This window comes from Blastocystis sp. subtype 4 (genome assembly GCF_000743755.1).
Source record: "Blastocystis sp. subtype 4 strain WR1 chromosome Unknown seqid_0234, whole genome shotgun sequence".
Classification (NCBI taxonomy): Eukaryota; class Bigyra; order Opalinata; family Blastocystidae; genus Blastocystis; species Blastocystis sp. subtype 4.
In genome coordinates this window covers 1-16,873 of record NW_014569313.1, presented here as the reverse complement: position 1 = coordinate 16,873, position 16,873 = coordinate 1, and the positions used below count along the sequence as shown (strand labels likewise).

The following is a 16,873-nucleotide window of genomic DNA, read 5'->3' as shown; positions in this document are numbered from 1 at the left end:
ATCTCTCCTCGAATGAGAGGTGAACATTGTCTGCGACGTTATCCTAGTGGAGAAGAGAGGTAGTTTTGATTGTTTCATTTCATATCAGATGCATTGCTTGCAGACTGTGCGAGGCTATTTGTCCTTCTCAGGTCATCAACATTGAAGCTGTAGTTATTTTAGTGGAAGTTGAGAGATAGGAAGTGCGTCCAGATGGACTCCGTCGAACCACTCGTTATGATCTAGATGAGTCACGCTGCATCTTCTGTGGTTTCTGTCAAGAAGCTTGTCCTGTGGATGCTATTGTGGAGAACCCTCTTCTAGAGTTCGCTACAGAGTCTCGTGAAGAATTGATGTATGACAAAGCCAAATTGCTGCACAATGGAGACGTGTGGGAACCTCTTCTTGCGATGAATATTGCCACTGATATCATGTATCGATAAACGTAAATCACCTTCTTTTCGGCTGTTTGTTCGTTTCTATGCAAAAACACGACAGGTAAGGTAAACAGCTAAATCAGTCTCTAGTTTCTTCACAAGGTACTAACAGAAAGATTGCACACTACTACGTACAGTGATAGCTCCTCTTCGGAGTTGATAGGATCGATTGAACCGTTCACACATATCTAAACATTGATTTATATACTCATCTGGATTATTGGTGTCAGGTTTATCGAGCCATCTAACATCGTACATCTGCAACGACTTCTACTTCAATAGTGAATCTGGAATTGCATAATTAAAAGGGAAGGGATCTTCCTGAAGTGTTTGAATCATTCCGCTGATCTCATTTCTTCCTATCAAGGGTCTGGCCAAATTACTACATTATATTTGCTACTCGAATCATGTCATGTTCAAGACTATTTTCTCTATCCATAATAGAATTCCATCCAAGTCTTACCGAAGTGTCTCAGATAAATCAATAAACCTTCTTTGAATCTCAATAAGATTACTGATGTAGACTTTTCGTTCCTCAACTTCCTGAGTTGAATTCATATCTGTGACAATAACAAACAACAGCAGAAAAGCGCCATCCTAAAAGACAAAACACAAAAGACATCACACCACACTACGCTGCATGAACACATCGGGCATGCTTCCGGCTTCTTCAATTGTCGCCAAATCATGTGTATCTTTATCAGAGACGCTTTCCTGATGTGTAGATAAACTTGAAACAGGTCGTTCATGTTGTGACTCACTACTCCTAGTACTTGTTGGAGTATGTCCATAACGAGAGGAAGAAGAATGGAGTAGAGAATTGGTAGAAGGATTGATCATATACTCCGTATTGAATCCTGGGCCATGAGCAAGATCCATAGCCTGCAGATTCGTATCACTCATGTATTGAGGATTCTTGTGTAAGTTAACAGAAGGAGATGGATCCATTGTCTGAGCTCGTGTGACCACATGAATATCCAGAGCAGGAGCTGAGGGATTATCAACCACCAAGACACTCTTTGTATGAGCATATGAACGAATTGAATCATTCTTCCCTGAGAGACTTGAGGTAGCACCCAGAGCAATGCTATTGGATCGTGATGCCTGAGGGGTTGAATGCGCTCTGGCCTTGGATCCTGTTGAGACAAATGTAGAGGAGCGATCTGTGAGTTCTTGCTGATCTAAATCTTCAATGTACTGATACTCTTGACCACTGTAACCATAACCCTCAAAAGGACTCACACCCATCATATTTGCATACCATACTTCATCAAATTCAATGAATAACTAATTGTCAAAAATCATAACGATTTTGTACTTTACCAATAACACGTTCAATCATACGATCTCGGTATTCCCGCGGGGGAACATCTGAAATACCCTGTTTATCCAATCCCATAACAAATCGTTTCCACAATCGTTCAATTTTCTTCGAAAATGTGTACTTCTGTAAATAGTCGATTATTCCTAAATAGAATAAGCCAGGACCTTCAATAACTCGAGTCTTGTAAGCAGCTTGATAGTTCAAATCATTACTAGGGCTTTATCTCATTAGTCAGTGCATCCTACTTTGGGAAACAGAATCTTGACTCATCTCTTACAACATGTTGAACATTTGTGATCCCGATAAGAACTGAATAGTCCATTAAACCATGATCACTCAGAAACTCCACATCTTCTCGTAATCGATTTGAAATCTGCTGATTCACTTCCTTATCTACAATCACACGTGATCGATATGAGTTATCCTTCTTTGTGGTAGCAACATCGTGTTTGTTATAAGGAGACATATTACATTGTTCATCTCGTCCTATGAGTAATAAGCCATAGCGAATCTTACCAAATCGGAAGGACGTATTACAATACATACAGGTGAGAACTTGCCCATAATGATATTCACGGGGATTTCGATCAATCCAACTTCCTTTTAAATCGTATACATCGGTTACACCACATCGTGGTAGAATATTCTCCATCACAACAAAGAACAATTTCTGACCAAATACTTCAAGAGAGTACATCCCATAGTATCTATTCAGAAAACTCCCCATCACTTCATGTCCATATTCAGACACTAATGGTTGAGCTGACACTTGGGATCCTTGACGCGGTGTTGGATGATACGAAGAAACCGGAGGGTCACCTGGGGAACGAGATGAAGAGAGAATGTGAGTAGGCTGAAGGAATGTCGAATCGAGTTGCTGAGGGTTGGGAGAAATACTAGGCTGACTGGAGTCTTCATGAGATTGCTGGGACACACAACTACGTTGACTGAGATTCTGTCGTACGCTCTCAGAGAGTGGAAAATGTGTGTCTTCACTATCAGCAATACTGCTTTGACGAGTATGAGAGGGTTCCAATAGAGAGTTGCATGACCGAATCACATCATGTCGAGTCATAAGCTCCTCTCGCGCTCCTGTTGGAGTTGAAACAGAGATAGGAACAGATGAGTCACCAACCAGATCTGATGTGTATTCTGAAGCTAACAAAGGAGCATGAGGATCTTCTGACTGGATGGATGATTGGTACCGAATTCCTTGGGTAGACATGGAGTGACGCATCATATCAACATGGTCTCGTGGAGAAGTAACAGGACTGGAAGGTGAGCGTTGCTGTCGATGAATCAAGCGTTGTAAAAACGATTGTGTAGGAGGAGGACTCAGATCAGTTACTTCAGAAGATAGAATGATCTCATCTTCATTCTGAGGAGGATACTGCAGGGAACGAGCAGTAGTCAAAGGAGCGGGAACTGAAGATAAAACTTCTCCATCCGATTCTCTCATATCATCCTCAGGTAACTGAACTTCAGAGGCAATATTGGTATCCGAATAAGGATCAGTTGGTTCACTTTGCTGCTTAGTAAGATACTCCGTCAAATCCTTCAGAATGCATTTTAAGACACTGAATTCTGATTGGTTCACAAATTTTATGATAAACCTTTGGTTTCGACTATTTACAAATAGAGAACCAGAACTGCCTTCAGAACAAGAACAATCAGATAACTAATGATTAGAATTATGACTCAAATTTACTCCCGACAATTCATCAATATAATCGCGGTTCCGTACTCCAGAGAGATATCGCAAATAGGAGAATACAGTAGGACAATACTCAACAAATTGAACAACTATTCATGATTCATCACAATATCAGATACCATCTCCATTTCGTTCCTGATCTCCACACAATGAAGATTCAATCTCTACCTGATTGTCATCTTTTGTGTAGTATCGATCATCTGTTCGTATATTTCGATACATTCCGTCCACAGCATTGAACATCTTCTCATTGTTATCCAAAATGCCACTCTTCTCAATTGACTTACGTACGCCTCGTGAGAAGATATCCAGAAGCTGACGACGAATCATAGTATTCAGTAGAGGTTGGACTTCTCTATACCATACTGTGTCGCGATTCCGGAAAAAACTCCGTTCGGTCTGGAATTCACAAAATAACACAAATTCTTACAAACATCTCTTTCACATTATCCAAAAAGATCACAGAGGTGAGAAGACCTCGCGATGTAAGAATGATGTAGAAAAGCTGAATAAGACTCATTCGAAATACCTACAATCCCCAGTACACGCGACGTAATGAACTTTGGGTCCCAGGAAGGGAGATCACGATTAATGATTTCGTTGAGATAGTAGAACAAGCCAGTACAAAGGCCATTATTGATATATATGAAGATGTAGAACATCATCTTCTCTAGGATCTTGGCTCGATCCTAGAATGAAAGACAATGACAAGACAAACCTGAAGGAGATTCTCCTCATAGATGGGGAGACGCTTTAGACAATTTGACATAATGATGAGAAGTACTGTCGAAATACAGTAGATCAGAATTACCCAGATATAAAGGAATTCCCAAGAGGCTCTACAATCGAATGAGGGAAACGGTACTACAAGTTGACAAATGTTGATTTACTCTGAATCCAGCAGATGTTGATTACATGCTTGCCGTTTTTGCCACACCACATAAGTAAAAAGGCTGAAAGTATTCCAACGGTGTGAAGGGTGATGCCATAGCTACAATTCATCTCCAAGGAGTTCTACTACACGGAATAGCGCGCATTTGTGTTTGTAAATGGACGGCTCACAGAAATCAATCCGTCAACGGCCAGACACAAATAACTAATTTCTGACGCCATTAGAGAATACTGTGTCAAGAAACTAGCAACATGACCTAGAGAAGACGAACAAGTGGCATCTCCAGAGAGTTCTAAATGCACACTTATTAGGAATGAAGCTGCAAATATAAAATCAGCGAATCTAGTAGATCAGGTGAGGGAGAGGATTCTACGCATGATGGATCAAAATCTGATTTGGATGGACGCGAGTCCCCGGATAAAACCAGTAGAGAATCATAACAATCAAACACATCACTAAAGAGATAACACTACGGAGAATCATGCTCATACTCCACTTACCTGAAGAATGTGGCGACTCCTTCAGTTAGAGTTATCATGATGTCGATTTGAGTTGTGGAGGTTTCGATTATTTCTGGAAAATGTACAGTGATCGTAGTTATTGATTATCATATGAGTAATCAAATCAGATACGATTTATGCTTATTTCACCTTGTTGCATGGTTCTGGGAATGAGAAATGAAGCAAAAACGAAAGTTGTTGAAGAAATGGAGAAATGAGGGAGATGGAAGAATGGAGGTTTCTAGAAGGGAATAATGATCTGTTTGGGTTTATAAAATGATCAGCCACTATCCTAGCATATTGCATTTGACCTCATACTAGTCACCTCCAATTGGATGTTGCATTGTTACAATAGGTTGTTTCTTTTGCATTTGTTGACTTTTGAACATAAATGTTATAAGGTATCATTAACGAAATCTGGTATTCCCAAAAAAGCCCCCTTTCTTGAGATATCTCTCAATCATCTATTAGTCAGCATTGTAGTTTCATCGTTGATTTCACGATGTGTCCTACAGTCCTTCTGAAACGATCAAGGTACTCTTTCAAGTGATTGTTTATTGTAGAACAAGACTAGGTCTGGATGAAGACTCCTTTCAGTGTGGCACATCGAAAAAGAACGCAGAGAAGAAGTAAATGTTACTATCCTTGATGATAGAGATAGATTTCTTGATGGAAGTCGGTACGATGAAACAGTAATTGGGTCATGCAGCTTGCCGCTTTCATTTCCAGCAGAGTCCGTTTCTTCGTGGAGAATTCGTCGGAAAGTCAACTTGAGGAGTGAAAGTGACTTCTAGGTGAAAACGCAGGATATCATTTTGGTTCTATGTCTTAACTTTGATCAGATACCGGAGGATTCTACATATGCTTGTGGTATGGGTGATGAATGTTGGATAAGTAGGTTTCGTTAAGACTATTTCATTTAGATTTAAACAGTCTCAGTCAGAAAAAGAATGCTTTTCGGTATATTGCTCTAACCCTTCAAAAACAGTATGAGAATCAACTTCGGTCAAGTAGTGGAGTTTAGTTGATTGAATCGAATAACATGAAGCTACACACCAAACACTTGCTAGATCCATCTCTAACCAATGTGGAAGCTGCATGTGAAGAAATCCGTGCCAGCAGCGACAAAGCTACACAGAATCGTGTAATTTTTCACTATAATGGTCATGGAGTACCCACTCCTACGGATTTGGGTGAAATTTGGGTATTCAACAAACGGTACGATAAATACAAACCAGTTCCTATTTCTGTCATCCATGTATTATCTAGGTTTTGTTTTAACCGAATAGTCCTGGATTAAGACACCTACTCTCTATGTAATGGACTGTAATAATGCTGGTTGTCTTTTAAACCATCTTATGGAACTGAATACTGACACTATTGAAGATGAGACATCAGATGTGTATTTTCTCGGTGCTTGTGGTAAATGTGATTTCTCTGTATGATTGTAAGATACTCTTGAAACACTTCCAGTTCATTCAGATTTTCCTGCAGATCTGTTTACAGCATGCTTAACAGATCCACTTCGTACTAGCATCCGATGGTATTTACACATGCGTCACATTCAGCCATTTAATCTTACACAAGACATTATTGATGAGGAAACAATTGAAGAAGATTTTGCATATCGATTAGAAGGTGGTTCGGTAATAATTAAAGATGAATTTTGAATAATTAGTATGACCGAGAATTACCGCGGGGAAAGTTACGAATGGTTTATGATTGTATTACTGATTGTATAGCATGGAATCAGTGTGATTTAGATACTTACAAACTTCTCTTCAAAACAGATGAAATGGTTGCGAGTCTGTTTCGTAACTTCCTATTGGCTCAAGTAGGTTCAGGTTTGCAAATTGAATTGAAGCGTGTTATGAGTTTCTTTAACTGTCATCCTGTAAGCAAGCCATGCTTTCAAGACATGTCAGGTCATCAGTTGTGGAAGGTATGAGTTGATTCAGAAAGCTGAGGGAGTAGATGTGGGATGCTGTGATTGAAGATTTCCTACGTCAGTTTGCTCAGAGTCAAAAACGATCGATTAGTATGCAGATTGATGGAGTTTCTGAGAGTATGAAAAGTGAAGAATCAACTGAACCCTATTCACATATCCGACAGGTGTCAAAGCTAACAGTAAATCCTTCTTCAGGTTGGTATGATGGTTCACAATGAATTACTAGGTTCTAATATTTCTCATAGTACTCACAAGACATTCACATTTCATACGACATTCTTTAGATCTGTTCTTCAGGAACTCTATTCATTTGTAAGGATTACTAAACAGATAATACTCAGATCTGTACTTCACAGCATGTTCGTGAGATACCAGAGTATTTTCCAATGTTGGCCCAACTTCTAAACAGTGATGAGATGACACAGCAAGTATCTCTTCAAGAGTCCATTAACGTAATCGATCTGCTGGCTGACTTTGCTGAACGGAGTTATGATGCTGTTCTTGCCATTCTCACCTCTATCAACTTCGCATCCTTAAAAAGGATATCATTTAGAGCGCAACGACATCATCGTGCTTCATTGCTCCGACTGTGGGTTTGTATCGTATCATTTGACTATCGTGTTCATGAGGATTTGATCCAGAATCTGTTCACTTTTCTACTGTCGTTTCTTCGAGCAGATGCAGACCCTGAACCTACTGAGCAAGACATCACTCGAGTTGAGTATATTCTGTGTATTGCTTGTCATGAAAATGATTTAGCCAAAGTCAAATGTCGAGAAAGTGGAGTTCCTCAACTGATTAAGAAATACCTCAAATCCGGTTGTTGGCAGTTACGTTGTTGGACATGTGTGTTACTTTCTCTATTATGTTGTGAATGTAATGATTTGAAGGATTATTTCTACCATGATTCTGCTTTCAGTGACTTGCTCAAGTTGTTAACTGATTTTCAACCTGAAGTCCGAGCAGCTGCTTTACTGTTCCTTCAATCATTCGTTGGATATGGATTCACAGAGTCTACAGTCACCACAGGGAGTATTCATGAATACATGACACGTGAAGGAATTGAAATCATGATTGAACAACGTGATGTGTCGTTGCGCCATGATCAGGACTTACTTGAGAATGTGAGTAAACGCATTCTAATGAATCGAGAGTGTTCTGTATTGGTTCGTCGTGAGTTATTACGTCTAATTCTGAAAGTGTTTTGTCAAGGTAACCACCTGGCTCATATGATATGCTTTGTTGATCGTGTGTTGAAGAATCAGTTGGATGTGGATACTCTGTTGGACCATGTCGATTCGGATGGGTCTCATCGATCAAGTGATCATCATAATCAGTTTTATATGAAGTACTGGATAATGTTCCTCTCTCTAAGGGATGCTGAACCTCATCTTGCTATTCGGAAGGCTGCTGGTCACTATGTGAATGTTGTGTGTAAGAATGTCGACAATTTGAAGAATGCTGAATCACTGCCTGTAACTCCTTCCATATTCGATTTCTCTTCTCTGTTACAGATGGGTCAACAACGTGGTTCCCTGCATCGTCCTGCTTCCTTGGGAATACCAACAATGACTCCAGAAGGATCCTCACAATCCTCTCCTACTCTAGGAGATACGTCTCTTCCTTTTCTCACAACCTCACGGCGATCTCATACTGCTACTTCAGTTCCTGCGATCACTACAGGTGCATCATTACCAACCATCTCCACTGGCTCTGGCTCAACGTCTCGTTCTCGTTCAGGTCGTTCAAGTGCTCGAATGACAAGTCTGATCCCGGCAGCTATTGCAACGACTCCTTCCTTCAGCAACTTGCAATTGACTGCCCAGGGAGCCAGCACTCCAGAGACATCCTCTCATATCGACTCATGGCTGGAAGTGCAGTTAGGATTGGTTGGGTTACCAGAAACATTTGTGGAGTGGTGTATCAATGGATTCGTGAAACAGTTACCAATCGCTCCATCAAAGAGATCCCAAGAATCGAGAAATCGATTCGATGAAACTGTCACTGGAAGTTCACTAGCAGAGTATTCTCTCTTACAATCTGTTGCCCAATTCAAGCAAGTTCATCATTTAACCCAGAAGGATGTTTTCCATACAAATGGCAGTACGATTCATTGTCTTAGTTTCCATCCATTCTATAGTACTCTGGCTGTTGGTGTCAACAGTACTGTGATGATTTATGATTATGAAGAGAAACGTCAGATCTATTCCATTGACACCAAGTTGGACGCTCCTTCAACTGATCTGACATGGATCAACCCAAGTTCATCAGCTTTACTTGTAGAAGCCACTCAGAAGGGCAGTGTGTATGTGTGGGATATTCCTTCTCTCGATCAGAAGCGTCAGCCTCGCATGATCTCCTCCTTCCTTGCTTTTCCGGTCTTTGCCAAAGATCGGCCTACAACCTCGTCACCCACCGTAGTGATGGATTGGGCTCAATCCACTGGGTTGTTGGCATGTGCAGGATCCACACAACTGGTCAAAGTGTGGGACATGGATCAGGAGAGGTTGGTATGTTGTAAGGAGACTGGATTCATGGCAACTGTTGTGTCAGTGAAATCCCACGGGGAATTCATGCATTATTGCGGACTGTATGATGGTCACGTAATCAGCATGGATACACGATGCAAGGAAGTATCCAATGTGTTTGAATATTCTGTAAGCTCAAATAATCGTATTGTGAGTATGGCAATAAAAGATGAGAATTCCATTATTCTTGGAGATTTTGCAGGAAATGCTCTTACGATTGATTTGCGTGTTAATCATGAGATCAGCTCGTTATTTGTAACGGAGTATATGAGTAATCTCCAAGTCCATCCTTCTCTCCCTACTATGGTGGCAACAAGTTTGAATTCTGAAGTTGTATTGATGAGTGATCGAGGAACCAAGATTCAATCGATTCGAACACTGGAAGGATTCCGAGCTGCTTCATTAGGAAATCTTCAAGCTGTAACAATGCATCCATTAGATATGGCAATAGCAACGTTTAATTTAAATGGTATTGTTTATATATACAATTCATGTGTTTGTTTGAAGTTCATTGTAAACAAACAAGGAAATACTATTACAACGGTAACGCCATCACAATGTCCAAGATACCATTCAAATCAACGTTTATTGTTCCCTTCTGTTGAGGATCATAATAAGCCATTTTCATTTGTAAAACTTGAATGATTGAAACAACTTTGATAAATCCATTAAGATCTATGTATCCATTATGAAGATTATCCATGTTGTTGAACACGACAGGAAGCATATTATCAGCGATATTGAAACTAATCATTACATATCCCAACCACGTATACTTGAGATTGCGCATTGCATCTACAAACTCGCCATATTCCATTTTTCCTGAATGATCAGTATCCAAACTATTGAAGACAGACTAGAAGTAAGAAACACGCTGAGATACCTACCACCCATTGATTGACCTCTTGCTGAATACTTCGGAATTCGTTCAGTTGAATGCTTCCACTTCTATCTGCATCATGCTTCAAAAAGAGTTGGTTGCAAATCTCCACCGACAACTGAATACCAAGTTGTTGCAATGCAACACGGAGACCATTAACGTTAATTGCATTCCTTTACATTATTTGTTTACTCAACACTTACTGGCCTCCTGATGCCATCTGGAAAGCTGAAGTGACAGGATCTACTGGAGGAATTGGACAAGGAGTACCACCATAGGCACCTCCGCCATATGGACTAGGAACAGGACAGGGCTGCTGACCATATCGCATCGCAGGGGAAGGATTAGAGTACATAGCTGGATTCATTGCAGGGGAAGGATTAGAATACACAGACGGATTTACCGCAGGAGAGGGATTCGAGTACACTGATGGATTCAAGGGAGTGGATTGAGGACCTCCAAATCCAAGAGGAATGACTTGGCTTCCATTAACTACTTCTTATATGCATTGTCTCAAACTCACCTTGGGATTGTCGCTGGCAATACGGACACTACACTTCATATTCCAAAAAAGAAGATACCGTGAAAGTACCAATCGCACCATTGATATTCAATGGTCTCATGCAATGTGGGCAATTAACTAGCATGAAAAAAAGAATATACTGTGGATATGAAAAGCTAGTTCCATAATAACGGGAAATAAACGAGAGTCGCGTACAGTAATACACCGTATCGCAATAACTGTCGAATCCTAATGAAATAACTCATAATAGTAATCAAACAAACAAATCAGATTAGCGATAATTCTGAGGTGGATAATAATCTTGGGAGTAAATAGACACTACACATGAAGAAAGAGAATGAAATCGAACTGGGATTATTTGGCATTCCATCTGGAATAGGTAATGAGATTGCTGACGAATCAATTCCAACTTGATCTTCTTCTATAGCTTACCTAAGAATCAAACTCTTACCCGAAAGACCCAAGTCATTGGAAGTAGAAGTCATTGAATAGGCAGGATTTTTCCCTATACATCAACTTCAATCATCAGGCCAACGTCGCTTCGTGATTTGAATATTACCATCTGGATTTCCGCCACGCATTATACTTGAATGAGGAGGAAGCATCGTCTCGTCCATGTACATGTTCTGTGTTTGCTTGGGCTGTAGTGTCATGGAGGGAAGAGCATCACTGTTGATGGGAAGCGTATTGGACATTGCCATAGGGATTTGCTGTTGAGTCTGCTGGTACTGGATACCTCGCTGGACCATAGCGGAAGACCATTGCTTCATTTGAGGATCCATCATAGATACTGGTTCCTTTGTCATCTAACTCACAAAACAACAGAATCAATACATAGTCCATAGATTGCTGTTTTAGTTGATCTATGATCCCTTCTGTCACTAATCCTGGATACCGTGTACACACTTCCAACTACAATAATTACCAAATAGGGGTTCTTACCTTCCAATGACTCAGTTCCGAAACAATTTGATACAAATACTGCACTTCCCGTTCTAATTCTCGAAACCGTGATTCGGTGTCAATATCACCATCTCCAATTTGTTTCCGATGAATTTTGCACAATAAATCTCTTCTTCCACGCAAAAACTGGGGATGCCGAAATTCCCAGAACCGACTTGAAAGGGATTTATCATCAGACGATGGGTCTCGAGTCGTCTTTTTAAAACCATAAAAGTTCAACTGGCGCACAAAACTATTGAACTTGGTAGATTTGAAATACTTGCTCATCACCTTTTGAGAGAAAAGTTCTGGTGAAAAGATGATAAAAGTATCTCCTTCTCCGTTCCACGAAATGATGTGAGGAGATTCTTCCTCCAAGATAGTATACAGCTTGTCCAGAAAACTGGGAGATCCCTGCTTGATCGTGTCTTCCTCAGTCATACTGTATTTGACAGAATACCGTAATCCGAAATGCCGGTTTAATATTTGAATCAACAAACATTTCACTTGCAAAAAAGAGAAAGAAAAAGTTCTTCTGTCTCTGATTGGATCTCTGAAGTGACGTCTATAGAGGCGTAGAATATCGTACAATGGCAACAACAATTCTATAAATGAGACAACGGATGTTGCACATACGTGAAGAAACGAAGGATCGGAGGGCAGGTCAAGATAACAAAAGAATGACATACACAAATTCACGGCCATCTAGGATTAAAAGAACAACAAAACAGAACTGAGAACAAAGAGTGCATCATAATAGCAGTACGTCGAATCTTATCTTTACAATGGAATGCTCCCTCTTCGACTGTTCCATGCATTTCTGAGTGGTGGAAAAAGCTTCGAATGAGAATACTCATCCAGAAACGGCAATCTTTAGGAAGAACTACACGAAGGATTCCTTGTACCCATCTACACTGACAGTAACACTACTAAACTACCCTAAGCAACATGCAAACAACAAATCAAGGTCTGGAATAGAATTCAATGAAATCGTTTTCAATGAGGGGATCAGTTGCATCAGTATTCTTTTGCGTTCAGTCACTGGATATAAACGAATATTCACCGTGTTATTGAGTCGTGTAAGCAATTGGTGATAATTACAAGGTTGAGGGACTTGTATTGTGTTTACTCGATCTCCATTCATTTCATGAATGACTACAACATGAAATTGCTTGTTTCCCTAGAAATGAGAATCCTAAGTAAATCAGACGGTAATGAGCTCTGAAAATGCATGTAGACATTTCTCTGTATATTTTATAACATTTTTTCGAATTCCAGATAAATACAAGGGAGGGAGAACATAGAAATTATTGAAGATGACATTGAGTTGAGCAGAAGTGTATGGACTTTGCAATTTCAAAAGCGTTTGAATGATAGATTCTGATAACGCAAAATTGGTTGTCAAAATATCATCACCAAAGAAACATAGAGGATTCTCTGGGTATCTTTTTACATCGTATTTCTCTGCAACGTGGAGATACTATCCATAAGAACGATAATAAATAAATACAGTATGAGCATTCAGCTTCCTTCGATTATTATTGCACTTCTCATATAGTAATGCGAAGTCTTCTCGTTTATCAGAAGGCATCTTTCTCTTCACATCTACAAAAAGACCACGAAATTGATAACCATGATTCTTTCCAACTAAAGCCTGAGAAACAAGCGTAGTAGGAACAAAATCATTGCCCTTTGTTATTAAACAAAAGAGGTATTGCTCGTAATTGAGTTTATAATGATCGAGGATTCTGGATAATGTGTAAACACGAACTGATTTCTGAACCAATGTGAGAGCTATATCGATATCCACATATTGTATCTACTTTCATTTTGATAGGCAGATAAAAGATCATCCAGATCAATTACACCAGGAATCTTATAAACAAAGAAATCCGAATCATTGGTGACAGCATAAGCATCATACTGTAAGCAATACCGAGCAACATCACTAAGAATGAGGAAAGAAATCTAGTTCAACCGATCTGGATCTACTCCACCAGTTTTGAATACTACCGATCCATGGGAATACTCTTCAATAGCTTGAATAATCATAATAGATGTAGTGAAGGTGAGAGTCTCGTAGGCTAGACATCAGATTCGACGATAATGGTTACGTCTGTGTCGAAAATAGCTGTTCCATGCAACTTGAATGTCCTGACCCCGTTCATACACTCGTTTTCCATACTCAGAGATCTTATCGGGATCAAAGAGAGCATCAAGACAAACACATTTCACAACAATATTCTTGGCGGTCAAGTAATCCATGAACTTAAAGACCTCCTTTCGTACTTCTGGATACGAAAACATACACGGTACTCCTTTTCTAATAATATTTTTGGCCAATGAATAAAATAAAGACATTCCATCAATGACAACACAAGCAGATTCACATCTATTCCTCATGCCTCTGTTATTGTGTTACGTTGTATCAACAAGAGTAGAATGAAGAGAGGGAGCCTCTGTAATAAACTTTTTCAGTTTCCGAATCCCCATGGAGCGAAATTAGAAACAAACAACGTTCAGTACTTAATAGACACTCAGAATCCTTCCCCTGTGCGATTGGCCCTGTATCCTCCACGACGTCCTCTGAAGGATCCACGGTAATACCGACCACGGTTCTGTCGGTAACGCTCATTCAATGACTTCTGCCCAAAGGTCTCTGCATCCTTTCCACGGTAACGATTACCTCCTTCTACTCCTCTACATCTAACACTCTTCTACGATATCGACTTTTCCTTGCTAGAATCCTGGAGCGTATCAAAGAAATCTTCCTTCCGATACGCAGGAGAAGCAGTATCAACAACATCTTCATCCTTATCAAACAATTTGTTGGATTCCTCAAAATCAAAGTCATTTGTTATTGGCTCCTCCAACTCATCTTCGTATCCCATTGGAGTGAATTTGCCATGACGCTATAATAAAAAAGGAACAATGTGCATACTCGTGGATTATTGGTTCTTTGGGTATTCATAGTGTCATAATCGAACTTCAAATGAAACAACAAATAAAATTATACCATTCTTCTCTGTTGAGGTGCTGTCTGCTGTTCTCCCTAAAGGTAAGTGAACAAACTCTAATATACCACTAAATCCTCTCCTCCACTCACAATACTCGGATCAAAGAATGAATACTATGCTCAAACTCCGTATTCCAAAAACTACATTAGAAATGATACGAATTGAACTAATTCCTGACCTATTAAACGAAATAAGAGGTCTGATGTCATTGAGCATTCCTATAAAGACTTCACATTTACGATCCTCTGTTCCAAAAATACGCACTATTAATCACTAACAGACCCGTTCAAATACCATTTTTCAGTGTGATCTTGTCGTTATCAATAGATTGGATCGTTCCCTCATAGCGAATGCTTGCCGTAGAAATGAGTGATACAATCTTGCCAATATAACTGTCACTTGTCTGGCCTGCCATTGTATAATTATTCTAAATACCTAACTCCCTTCTAACCAGTAGAACTGGTGATTTGATTCTGACAAACGATTGTGGGAAGTGCAAGAATAGTTCCGATTCCTTAGCCTCTTATTGCGCCAGTGAGATTTGAACAGATAAACGACTATTCGTTTGAATCTATGGTTTCTGCCTCAATGATATTAAAATAAGCAAATGAATTGAATGCAAAAATGCCAAAACACTAGAATGAATAATGAACAGATGTATATAGTGAAACATCTAATCCGTCTTCTAATCTGTATGAATAGGCAACATCATTGACTAACTCACCACTGATTATGGATTTGTAATCAAGGGATTTGAAGATGACGATTCAAAGGAAACGAAATAACGGGAATTTGGAAATGATGACGAGTTCATTCAAATAATATAGGGAACTTTCTTTGAAACTTCAGTCAGCATATGAGTTTCCAGGATCCACATTTGTTTTCAAAATGAACATAGGTATTTCATTTAGTATACTCATTACACATCCGCTCATCAATAGAACTCATTCTATTCTGTACTGTTGCAAATTTTGCTCTTGCTAGATCCCCACGCACTCAATTATATCTAGAAATGATGTATAGATAACTTTAATGCCCCAACACGAGTATGGATTGAGAATGAGGTAGGAGAAGTATTAACCAGAATAGAATTGGCTGGATATACTTTTATTGAAAAACTATATTTGAAAAGTGATGGAGAGAGAGTTGAATGGAGTGTATCTCCTTCTCTTCCTTCCGAACTTTATATTTCTTATGGAGTTATAACTGGATATATAAGAGAAGTGATTCCTGAAACTGAGTTCATTTTCAAAGCAAGGAATCCATTTGGTTCGGCTAATACTACGTTCTTGTTGACAATTCACGGTTGTGTCTATGGAGATTATTTGTTTCCCCATTTTCAAGGTGAGAGAGAAGGTACTCTAATATTAAGAAGTGGTGATCAAGTATACTACAATAAGACCATTTCACAACCTTCATCCTTATATTGTTCCATTTGTATTCCTAGACTGTCATATGAATATGAGTTCATATGTGGCTCGTATTATGATTGTTCCTTCTACATTGTTGATGAGCATGGTTTGTACTATTTGAGTTCAATCATGCATGAAGGAGAGACAGAGAAGGGGTCCTTTGAGATTACTCCTACGAAGATACCTGTGATTTCACTCCCTTCACTTGTAACTGCATATGATGGTGAATCATTGAATACAAAAATTCAAGTAGATGGAGTTCATGGGAATTTCAGTGTTACCCCTCCTTTTCCACAAGGAGTTGAAATCACAAATGGAGTGATTCGTTTGTCAGGGAAGGTGTCAAAGCCTCTGTATGAGACATATACAATCACTACATCAAATTCTATTGGAACTGGCTCATTTTCATTCATTCTGGCTGTAGATGTATGTCCTCCTGGACTGACATTGATGGTAATCAATTTTCGAAGTATTGGAGTACTTGAACAATGGAAAGTATTGAATAGTCAGAATGAAGTTTTATTTGAACCAATTGGAGATCAGCCATCAAAAAAACATAACATCTGTTGGACTCCTGGTTCTTATCAATTTGTAATGGCAACAATAGGAGAAACTGGTGGATGGGATAGTAGTGCTGGATTGAGTGTGAATGATGAATGGGGAGTATTGAGTGAATTTCGACTTCCAGACAATCAACGAGAAGCAAGTCGACATTTCAACTTTGAATTGAGTGTTCCTGAAAAGAGTGAATGGTTGATGAATGCTGGATCTGTAAGT

General features: G+C 39.4%; 8 protein-coding genes across 8 annotated transcripts; 3 read left to right on the top strand and 5 right to left on the bottom strand.

Annotated features, from left to right (window-relative positions):
• Positions 1-12: 12 nt before the first annotated feature.
• JH06_5935 (NADH dehydrogenase subunit I) lies at positions 13-422 on the top strand (the record flags this gene model as incomplete). Its single annotated transcript, XM_014670750.1, has 3 exons — positions 13-59; positions 89-149; positions 180-422. 3 exons carry the CDS (start codon positions 13-15, stop codon positions 420-422), a joined length of 351 nt encoding a protein of 116 aa, XP_014526236.1.
• Positions 423-458: 36 nt separating this feature from the next.
• JH06_3540 (phosphatidylinositol-4-phosphate-5-kinase) lies at positions 459-4,223 on the bottom strand (the record flags this gene model as incomplete). The annotated part of the gene is made up of 13 exons (XM_014670749.1): positions 459-521; positions 552-660; positions 691-771; positions 803-847; positions 880-1,013; positions 1,044-1,703; positions 1,735-1,957; positions 1,986-3,418; positions 3,449-3,543; positions 3,574-3,853; positions 3,885-3,959; positions 3,988-4,143; positions 4,173-4,223. The coding sequence occupies 13 exons, from the start codon at positions 4,221-4,223 to the stop codon at positions 459-461; spliced, it is 3,405 nt and encodes a 1,134-aa protein (XP_014526235.1).
• A 1,495-nt stretch (positions 4,224-5,718) lies between these two features.
• Positions 5,719-7,078, top strand: JH06_3539 (hypothetical protein; the record flags this gene model as incomplete). The annotated part of the gene is made up of 9 exons (XM_014670748.1): positions 5,719-5,740; positions 5,770-5,864; positions 5,895-6,104; positions 6,136-6,268; positions 6,299-6,492; positions 6,525-6,680; positions 6,711-6,788; positions 6,821-6,973; positions 7,040-7,078. The coding sequence occupies 9 exons, from the start codon at positions 5,719-5,721 to the stop codon at positions 7,076-7,078; spliced, it is 1,080 nt and encodes a 359-aa protein (XP_014526234.1).
• Positions 7,079-7,180: 102 nt separating this feature from the next.
• On the top strand, positions 7,181-9,967 carry JH06_3538 (hypothetical protein; the record flags this gene model as incomplete). The annotated part of the gene is made up of 2 exons (XM_014670747.1): positions 7,181-7,642; positions 7,685-9,967. The coding sequence occupies 2 exons, from the start codon at positions 7,181-7,183 to the stop codon at positions 9,965-9,967; spliced, it is 2,745 nt and encodes a 914-aa protein (XP_014526233.1).
• Positions 9,858-10,849, bottom strand: JH06_3537 (peflin-like protein; the record flags this gene model as incomplete). Its single annotated transcript, XM_014670746.1, has 6 exons — positions 9,858-10,068; positions 10,099-10,178; positions 10,210-10,375; positions 10,406-10,694; positions 10,726-10,753; positions 10,784-10,849. The coding sequence occupies 6 exons, from the start codon at positions 10,847-10,849 to the stop codon at positions 9,858-9,860; spliced, it is 840 nt and encodes a 279-aa protein (XP_014526232.1).
• Positions 10,850-10,996: 147 nt separating this feature from the next.
• JH06_3536 (hypothetical protein) lies at positions 10,997-12,108 on the bottom strand (the record flags this gene model as incomplete). The annotated part of the gene is made up of 6 exons (XM_014670745.1): positions 10,997-11,043; positions 11,075-11,146; positions 11,177-11,230; positions 11,261-11,531; positions 11,560-11,637; positions 11,668-12,108. The coding sequence occupies 6 exons, from the start codon at positions 12,106-12,108 to the stop codon at positions 10,997-10,999; spliced, it is 963 nt and encodes a 320-aa protein (XP_014526231.1).
• A 763-nt stretch (positions 12,109-12,871) lies between these two features.
• On the bottom strand, positions 12,872-14,160 carry JH06_3535 (hypothetical protein; the record flags this gene model as incomplete). The annotated part of the gene is made up of 6 exons (XM_014670744.1): positions 12,872-13,147; positions 13,178-13,461; positions 13,491-13,615; positions 13,646-13,751; positions 13,782-14,059; positions 14,090-14,160. 6 exons carry the CDS (start codon positions 14,158-14,160, stop codon positions 12,872-12,874), a joined length of 1,140 nt encoding a protein of 379 aa, XP_014526230.1.
• A 44-nt stretch (positions 14,161-14,204) lies between these two features.
• On the bottom strand, positions 14,205-15,099 carry JH06_3534 (hypothetical protein; the record flags this gene model as incomplete). The annotated part of the gene is made up of 7 exons (XM_014670743.1): positions 14,205-14,367; positions 14,389-14,579; positions 14,609-14,653; positions 14,684-14,719; positions 14,750-14,797; positions 14,829-14,947; positions 14,979-15,099. The coding sequence occupies 7 exons, from the start codon at positions 15,097-15,099 to the stop codon at positions 14,205-14,207; spliced, it is 723 nt and encodes a 240-aa protein (XP_014526229.1).
• Positions 15,100-16,873: the final 1,774 nt, after the last annotated feature.